At 46.9% G+C, this 9,718-nt stretch overlaps 1 protein-coding gene and 1 long non-coding RNA gene across 4 annotated transcripts in view; both read left to right on the top strand.

Moving 5' to 3' along the window:
* LOC135245992 (protein bicaudal D homolog 1-like) overlaps positions 1-4,866 on the top strand; it is a 14,641-nt gene extending 9,775 nt beyond the window's left edge. Inside the window, exons 5-9 of one of the 3 annotated variants that reach the window (XR_010327483.1) lie at positions 1-383; positions 586-737; positions 1,106-1,927; positions 2,635-2,755; positions 4,161-4,866. The exon at positions 1-383 is cut by the window's left edge and continues 691 nt beyond it. Coding sequence is in view for 1 of the 3 variants with exons in the window: in XM_064319466.1 (XP_064175536.1) it covers positions 1-383; positions 586-737; positions 1,106-1,733 (1,163 nt within the window). In the remaining 2 variants the exon portion in view is untranslated. Of the gene's footprint in view, positions 384-585; positions 738-1,105; positions 2,756-4,160 lie in introns of those variants that run through there. The other 2 variants (XR_010327482.1, XM_064319466.1) reach the window with 2 other exon arrangements.
* Positions 4,867-5,532: 666 nt separating this feature from the next.
* On the top strand, positions 5,533-8,703 carry LOC135245802 (uncharacterized). Its single transcript, XR_010327406.1, has 2 exons — positions 5,533-6,822; positions 7,875-8,703. It is a non-coding gene; the product is annotated as an uncharacterized LOC135245802 (long non-coding RNA).
* The last annotated feature ends 1,015 nt before the right edge of the window (positions 8,704-9,718 follow it).

Here is a 9,718-nt window from a genome sequence, read left to right as displayed (position 1 = left end):
CCCGCCTCGCCCGCCGACTCTCCGCGGCCCCCCCCGCGGACTCCGCGCCGTCCAGAGCCCCGCACTCGTCCTCTTCCTCGTCGTCGTCCTCCTCGTCCTCGCCGGTCCCCGAGCCGGGCCGGGAGCCCCAGAACCTGTACCACCTGCTGGCCGTGGTCCGCGAGCAGGTCAGGCACCTGCAGCGCGCCGTGCACCGCGCCCTGCAGCTGTCCCGCCAGCGGGCCGCCGCCCGCCAGCTCGCCCCCGAGCCCGCCGACCCCGCCCTCGCCCCCGACAAGGACAAGGAGGCCTGCCTGGAGGAGATCCTCAAGCTCAAGTCCCTGCTCAGCACCAAGAGGGAGCAGGTCGCCACGCTGCGGCTCGTCCTCAAGGCCAACAAGCAGGTGGGCCGCCGCTCTCAGAGCCATCCTGTCGCCTTTCTGCATGCCCGGCTTCATTTACTCACTCCTTCAGCACACAAAACGCCTTTCAGCACACGATAACAATAACACCGCCAGTCATGGGCAGTGATTTTTGGTTTTGCACGAGAAACGCTGGCAATGACACACCCGTCTGTACCGGGATACCTGTCCCCCCCCCCTGCAGACGGCGGAGGTGGCGCTGGCCAACCTGAAGAGCAAGTACGACGCGGAGAAGGCCATGGTGACGGGGACCATGACCAAGCTGCGCAACGAGCTGAAGGCCCTGCGGGAGGACGCCGCCACCTTCTCCTCCCTCAGAGCCATGTTCGCCACCAGGTCAGCGGGCGCGGCCCTGCTTCCCAAGATTTTAATTTCCCCTCTCTGTCTCTCTCTCTCTCTCTCTCTCTCTCTCTCTCACTCTCTCACTCTCTCTGAGATGGTAACCTTGCTCTTACCTTTCCAGTTCTCAATTTCTCCTTTAAATAAGAATAATGAGTCGGCATTGCTGATTGTTTGATGATATATGCTATGTTTTTGTGGTGTAAAGAATTCATAAATTTGTAGACACAGTGTGCAGTCAAAACACGAGGTGAACAAACCCCAAATCAATTGACTGTGAAGCCTGCATTCAGATTTACCTTCTTATTCTGTGACTCTCTGTGACTCTCTCTCAGATGTGATGAGTCTGTGACTCTCTCTCTCAGGTGTGACGAGTACATGACTCAGCTGGACCAGATGCAGAGGCAGCTGGCGGCGGCGGAGGACGAGAAGAAGACGCTGAACTCGCTGCTGCGCATGGCCATCCAGCAGAAGCTGGCGCTGACGCAGAGGCTGGAGGACCTGGAGTGCGACCACGAGCAGACCCGCCGCGGCCGCGCCAGCAAGGTGGCCCGGATCAAGAGCAGCCCCCCCAAACTGCCCGCGGGGTACAGGGCCAGCCCCTCCCTCACCCCCTCTGCGCCGGGCAGCCCGCCGGCCCTGGAGGCTCCGCCCACCTCCTCCTCCTCGCCCTGGGCGACGCCGGCGCCCACCTTCCACCTGGGGCACCCGCACTGGACCCTGGGGGTGCAGGCCTTCACGGTGGACCCCCAGCTCTTCAGCGCCGAGGCCTGCCCCTCCTCTCGCCATTCCCCGCCGGACTCTCGACCCGCCGCCTCCTGCCCCCCGAGTTCTGCCCCCGCCTCCCCGCTGAGGGCGCGGCACCCGCCCCACGGTGCCGCCAGGACACACCCCCTCGCCGATGCCGCGCGCTCGGGCTCCGCGGTCACCCCTCCCCCCAGGCCCAGCCAGCCTGGTCCCTATGCCTACAACTCCCATCATGCCCAGCACTGACTCCTGTCATGGAATGGGGGGAGGGGCCTGTGATACAGAAAGGAGCATAAATATAAATGTAAACACAGGAGAACAGGCTAGTTCCCTGTCTCCTGCTTCCTGTTTCCTGTACCTCAGGCCCTGTGCGTGCTGGTTGTGAACGTGCCTTCCTGTAGTTACTGTTGATCAGTCCACAGGACCTCCCACCTTCTCAGGTACCATGGTTTTCTTACTGGATTCAACTTTGTTTCTTGTCTTTCATATAATCTTAAAGAAATGTTATCTGCATGCTGTGCCACCCTTCTGTAGGTGACCAGTCCACCGGCGGGAGTAAGTACAGAAAAGAAATAAACTGAACAAAAATTCCAATCAAATAAGCTGTTGGAGGCAATGTTTTTGTTTATTTTTATTTATTTTTTGTAGAGACTAGGACTTTATCTGTGCTGGATTAGAGCTGGAACAGGGGTTATGTGCAGTTTGTGGAGGTGTGGCAGTTTGCGGACCATTACAGTTTTATTTTGTGTTTTCCTGTGAGTTTAAAAAAAAAAAAAACACACTAATGATTTTATGACTTTTCTCAAGTTATCATTAACTTTATGCCAAATAGCTTGATCAAGTTGTTTTTGATAACTGTGCTTACGAATGATTTTCTGACTCTGATGCTGTATATTTAGTACCACCTGGTGGTCCTTCATTAGACATTATGGTATAAATACAGGAAGGTTTGCTTTTTGATTTGCCTCAGTTGGTGTAGTGTTGTAATTGCCTGCACAGGGCCGGGTGGTGTGTGGTCCTCACAGGACAGGGTGTGAGGTGTAAGTGTCCTGGCCCATTGGTGCTTTGTGTTATGGCAGGTGATGGCGCTGTATGGTATGCAGGGGCTGCGCAGTTCAGCGTGTAATTTGTGTGTTTTCATCCGAAGGCCTCTGGATTCGCCCGTTTGCGATTCACTTTTGTGGGGCGAGAAGCATTTGACAGCATTCCTCCTCGCCACGGCAACTAACGATGAGCATTGTCAGCCACGCCATCCGCAGTCGGGACAGGTAGAAACACTTCATCTTTGTGACGGAGCGGAAAATTGTTATCCACAATTATGATTTTTTTATTTAGCTGGCCCGCAACCTTCCAAACGCATCCCATGAATCATTTCTGACCCCGCAGCATCATAAATCTGAAGTACTTCAAATAAGCACTAATCCTCTCCTCCAATCACAGAACAGAGCTGGTCTACACACTTGCTCTCATTGGTCATGGAATGCCCTTGCTATAACATTAATATATCAGCGTGACTTGAGCCATATCAGTGTTGATATACACAACTGTGTGTACCTGTGCCCTTCATCAGTGGGGGGGGGGGGTCCTGACAAAAGTCTTGAAGCTGATCTGACTTGTTTTATGGAGTGAATATGGTCTGTATGGCCATGAACACACATGCACAAATACTTAAGCACACACAAACATAAGTGAACACACAGCAAGCACTGATGCAGATGCACACTCAATCACATTATCATGCATACAATTACACACACTCACATCACACACTGCCTTAGACACAGAGCGCTAATATACATACTCAGGATCTATACACACTCAGTACTCTCTCACACACAACACTCACAATCACAGAATGCAAATCTTTCTGTATAACACCGTTCAAACCAACATATCTGATGGCATTTTCTCATCCACTACAGTATTTCTAAAGTGGGTGTGGCCACCTAGTACCTCAATTCAGCCACCGGGTGGCCATATTTAGTCACCTTACCATCTCACCTATCTCATCACAGACAACACAGTGTGAGCAAATGAACAAGAACCAGTAAAACACTTTTTATATGAATCATTCTTTAGCCTTCCTTTATTTATGAAGATCATAGCATGGAGAAAATTCACAAATTGCATACATGGTATTGTTGTCTCCTTCAAGATGAATCAAGCCGTCAGAGCTGACTTATCTTATTCATGAGCTGAGTCATGCAGAATTAAAGCTCTCATTAAAACTGGCATTTTAAATCATGGTACATGTCTATGAATGTTTCAGTTTTTAGTCATTTCTTCTTTGACGCAAAGAGAAACACCTTTAATTTTACAGTGTTTGTGTATATAATATTACTTGATAGACAATTGTGTGGAAGATACTGTGTTACTGCTAAGCAATATGCAATTTGGCATAAAGGTTATTGAATGTGAAATGTATATTGATCTATCTCTGTGTCCGTGTCTCTCTCTGTCTTGGGGAGAGGGGTGTGCTGCATATGCTCATCTCTCCCACTCTCTCTCTCTCCCCCCCCCTCTCTCTCTCTCTCTCTCCCCCACTCTCTCTCTCTCCCCCACTCTTTCTCTCCCCCCCCTCTCTTTCTCTCTCTCTCCCCCACTCTCTCTCTTTCTTCTCCCCCCCCCCCCCCCCCCCCTCTCTCATACACACACACACACGCGCGCGCACAGATACCAGCCCTATCAAACAGATGGAGCCATGGAACGTACGCTTGTACCGTGTTTCAGAAACTGCTAACCAGCGGTAATGGCCTAAACAAAATACAGTTTGCCCGAAACGTTTGAACAGTCCGGGCTGTTCAGGGATGAGCAAATCTTTCTGTACGAAGGCATGAATGTATTTTCGTAGTGCCTCGGTAAAGAAGAAGCCATGCGTACGTCAGCAGTCCCGCGCACTCAGCTCCTCGAGTCGGCCTGCCGCCGTTTCAGCCATTTTGCCTCCTCGGCCAGTGTTTTCCTGAGAAGGGCAGGATTGTGACTCCCATCGGATGGGATCTGTGCAACCCTCTGAAGCCACCAGGGGGCGCCACACCAGGGCTGGCCCAGGTGACCTGCAGAAACGTTGAGGGGCAGGGTGCAGAAACCAGTGCTTTCTGTTCAAAAAAAGCCTCATTTGCCAGTGGCTCACGCAAGCAAACCGCACAACGAGAACTGGAGTTGTGGTTGGCGGTGTAGTTTGGTCCCTCTTGAGGGGAAAACTTTTGTTTTCATTCATTGCTCTGAATGGTCATACACCACCATCACAGGACTTCCTTCCCACCAACAAGGACTTTACCCACCTTGGGCCTTCTGCTGTAGGCCTCCAGTTGGTCCTTAACTTCAGAAGATGACAGTCTGTGCCTTGTACAGTTTCACAGCATTAAATCGCTTTCTGATACGTCTGCGTCTCGCCCTTGTGTTATCTGGTCTGACGACATGCTGCGCCCGTGGGTTTTATTTCCAGAACTGGTCACTGTGCTCGCAGCTATGGTGAGTGGTATCTAAGCAACACGTGGTCCTGTGCGCGCATGCGTGTGTGTGTCTGCGTCTGCATGTGCGTGAGAGAGAGAGACAGCCTTCCTCCGATACTGTTCCTGGTGTTGGCTCTAACAAACAGTGATGACAGAGAGTCTCTCATGGTGACTCCTTATAACCTGATGTGCTTCGGTCTTTGCTTCTCGTCGTCGTCCGCAGTCGGAATGCGCAGATGTATCGCGAAGCCGCCAGAGCGCCTGTCTGCCGCTGCGCCTGCCGCTGCTCCTGCCGCTGTGTCTGCAGCTGTGTCTGCCGCTGCGCCTGCCGCTGTGTCTGCCTGCCGCTGTGTCTGCAGCATGGTCATGCGTCTACTGCCGCTTTGTCTGCCTGCCTTGTCTACAAGCTGTGTCTGCGTAGCTGTGTCTGCGCATGTTCTGCAGCTGTGGTCTGCCGCTGCGCCTGCCGTGTGTCTGTCCGCTGCGCCTGTAAACCTGTGTCTGCAGCTGTGTCTGCGCCGTCTGCTGCCGCTGGTCTGCAGCTGTCTGCAGCTGTTCTGCCCTGCACTGCAGCTGCGCTGCCGCTGTGTCTGTATTGATGTGGGACCGTCGAGTCCTTGAACACATCGGAACAATGGGTTTAATGCCGTCTTTTGTGCGCCCTTCTTTCTTGCATCACAAACTTGCCTTGTGTGCTTTCTTATGTCCCATTAATTTAAATTTGTGGGTAAAAACGCTCTTCGTTCCTTTGTTCCTGAATTCCTGCAATGTCGACTATGTTAAGCAAACAATCTGATTGTGAGGCAGTTCAAGTGCTGTTAGAAACGCACACAAGTCGTCTCCAGGCTGAAGTGTTTGCCAGCTGATACTGCACGTTCTGCCCAATGCTTGAGCAGTACAACCTTAACAAGAGCAACTTACTTTCATTCATTTTTTTAAGGTGTCGCTGCTGTTCAATCTGTAATTGAATGTAGATAAGCAATATTTACGGGGATTTCTGTGTTCAGAGAAAATAAGGATGATTCCCTATTTTGTGTATATTTTCCAATGATTTCCAATGATTTTTTCTAGACTTTTAAAAATAATCTTTGAAGAAAATTTCTCATAACATGTAGATTGTCTGCACCAAAATGCAGTATTCTAGGCTACTTCACATATCTTGGATTGATTATCATTTTTTTAAATTTTTTATTGGTTTTCTCAGAAATGAAATGAATGGAAGAGACAGAATGGGTAAGAATGTCACACAGATAACAATAGAAATGCCAAAAGCCTGCGGCGTTCCCATGCGACTACAATGCCCTATAAATCCACAGATACACTATGAAATTGTCCGCGCAGTTACATCCTTCACAATTATTTGTAAACCTATCATAAATATTTTGGGGTGGATTATTTTGTCAAGTTTAGTGGCATGGAATCTTTTTCTATAATGCTTGATATGGGTAGAGAACACATTTGTTGGTATTTGAACTATTTTTCTATTCAAAACTCTTAGGGCAGAACTTTTGAGATGAAAGCTTCATGCCACCATTTCAAACTCGGATTTTCAAACTCGATTTAAGAGTTTATCATTGTAACATTTATAATGGGAGTGCATCAGCGCAGATTCTTTTGTCAAAATTACCAAAATGTTCTCATTATTTTAAAGTACAGTGCTGTTGTATGACATTTCATTAATTATTTTCTTAACGACTGCTTCAACCGGAGCCGTCTGTATTAAACGAGTAGGAATGCTGGCTCCCTCTTGTGGACATAAAAACGCACCTGCAACAGCGTACCCGAATGTCCGCACACCTGTCATCAATCACCATTAAAGCACGGGAAAAACACAGCTCTCGCCTACGTTTAGGAACACAAATTCGGTAATTGTGGAGGAAGTTGTAGAACTTGTAAGTAATCGCCTTTTTTATTATCTTAATCGGGTATGGTAAAAATCTGAGAAACATTCAATTAATTCCAATATTTTTGCGCAAATTTTCGATTTATTTGCGCATGTAAACGTAGTAAAGTCGGCTTTAAATTTCGCCCTTTTAAAACTGCGGATGCGAAAGGTCACCAAACGCAGTGAACTGGATGTGGTTTGTATATCTTTATGCGGGGGGGAAGAATCAGTACAGGTAAACCAGCAAGATTAAGTCTGAGCCACTGTGGTTTTAATCGATGTTTAAAGATGGTAGGGAAAACACCCAGGTGGGTATGACTGTGTGGCATGGCTGCGACGATTGAACAAGTTATTATAATGTAAACTGCAGGAAAGTAAGATGGTATTGAACGTTATTTCAGAATTAGGAGTTTCTTTTTTCTTTTGTAACTTTGCTTGGTTCAGACCAGAAGAAGCAGTAACTATTTGACATGAAAGTTGGATTTGTTTGTATGCAACGGGACTATGTGCACGGATGCATCTGAGGATCAGTTGAGGTTTTTTTAACGACCAGCAGAGAGCAGTAATGAGCCTGGAAGCGTTTAAACTGCCAGAATCATACAAAGAGAAGAAGAAGCAGAAGCATCACGCAAAGCGGTGTAAAGTAATTAGTCATTTTTGGACACAACTAATTGGCCTTACATGATTATTAAAAGAATCCACGTAAAACCCAGGTATTAGATAAATCGTGTTTTTTTTAACCATGCATACGCTTAATCAGAATATTGTTTAAAACTGATTTTCGGGGTGTTTGTGTGCACGTTGCTGTAAATCACCTGCATGTTAAGGATTAAGATTAGTCTTCACTTTTCCAGGGTAGCAGACGCACACACACATTTCACTGGTTTACCTCTGTTTAGTGTGTGACTAAAAACTAAATTACACAGCCTAATATGTAGATTGTACTGTAGACTGTAATGTAATGTAATGCATCTCACTTCACATACATTGGTTTGATTATCAATTTATCTTATTTTTAAATGCTTTTAACTGGTCCCTTCTGTTTTAAAGGAGCTGAGCAGACTCGGGGAGTGCTTCGGAGGCATCGGTGCTGGGCTTCATATGTCCCCTGATTCAGAATGCTGCTCCCCGACTTGTCTTCAACCTTCCCAAGTTCTCCCAAGTCACTCCTCTGCTGAGTTCACTCCACTGGCTACCGGTCGCTGCCAGGACCAGGTTCAAAGTCCAGATCCTCGCCTACCCTGCAGCCAACAGGACGGCCCCCGGCTACTTACAGGACATGATTCAATCCTACACGCCAGCTCGACCACTCCGCTCTGTGGAAACGGGGCCACTTGCACCCCTGCCATTCGGATGAATCTGGGATAATTTTTATCACTTAAATTCCCCTCTTTTATGCTACACATGTACCTCCTGTGCCAATTTCATGTTACCTGTACCGCCATCCAGCACTTATACTGTACTTTGTATCATTATCTTGATGTTGTAGCTTGTCATGCCTCCTAGTTTTACTTAGCAGAGGTTAGGTCAGAGTAATGTTTAATGTGTGAACTGGACTTAATGTGTTCATGGCTATGAATAACTTACAAAATGAGTATTGTGCCTTGTTGGATCTGTGTTTTGTAGTTGTTCCAATGACCTTCTTTACGCACTTATTGTACATCACTTTGGATAAAAACGTCTGCCGAATAATGCAATGTAATGTCAGGAGTTTGCCTCCCTCTGCTGGACAAAAAATGGCATTACAGCAGAGGAAATCCGATGAAAAAAATGTTGCAATGTACAAGTCGATTTTTTGTGTGGTTATCAAATGTATGTGGATTTTAATGCTGCACACAAGTTGCCCTCTGGGGATAATAAAGATCTACTGAAACCGAAACTCACTGTTCTTATTGTGCATTATTTTTATTCAGCAATGGCAGCACAACTTTCAAGACTGAAATGGAATTGCAGAATAAAATTCCAAAACACAATTAATTTCATTTCATTATTTAAAAGAAAATAAAATGCATTTACAAGCCCTGTCCCCAATACATATCCACTGCAGTTTATAAAAACAGAATATGAAGGCTAGATTAAATCTCATTTTTCATCCTTGTGAAAGAAAACATTCAAAGGCATAAAAAATATAACCAACTAATCACTTTCATGCACACCTATAAGATGCAACAACATTACACCTTTAATTAGGTCATCTGTTTGAACGGGACTTGTCAGTCACTTGTTGTTCTAATTATAAATCACAAATGCAAAGGAATTCCTTCAATGAATCAACAGCTTTATTTAAAGAAGCCAAAATATGTTAGGGTGTCAGTTTATATTTTGCCACAGTTTCTTAGAGTTCATTTTCGGAGAGCACCTAATTGGATCTGTATGATTCAAACCTGAGCTCTTACTGTTTATTTCTGATGGGTCTGAGAATAAGTTCACTAATGAGCACCCAGGAACTCTTGAAGGGTTTTGTGGCGCAAGACAGAGTACCCTGTTCCACGAAGCCCAAGGTAGCAAGTTCAATCCCCTGTCTGTCTGGCTCTTCCCCTATCTCACCTCTCTGCTGTGGCTCTAAGAACCAGCTGTAAGACACAGGTAACAAGGTTCATAGCCTTCAGGTCTGAAGTTAGTAGATGAAGGCAAAGTTTCTGTTATATCAAAGTCTTATATCCACTGAATCAGCCTTCAAAACAACAAAACCACTGTGGTGTAGTGGTTAGTGACTTGGTCTCTGGACCAGAAGCTCGAGGGTTCAAGTCCCGATAATTATTAACGCAATGGCGTTTCTATCAGCTTCCATTCACTGCATCATGCCCAGCAGATTTGAGCCAGCCACTGGCCGGGTTCCAGCTTTTTTTTTTTTGAAATATTTCTGTTGTGTCATCTTTTCTACCCACAGAAGA

Source organism: Anguilla rostrata, chromosome 19, assembly GCF_018555375.3.
Source record: "Anguilla rostrata isolate EN2019 chromosome 19, ASM1855537v3, whole genome shotgun sequence".
Classification (NCBI taxonomy): domain Eukaryota; kingdom Metazoa; phylum Chordata; class Actinopteri; order Anguilliformes; family Anguillidae; genus Anguilla; species Anguilla rostrata.
This window is presented reverse-complemented; position numbering and strand designations above follow the sequence as displayed.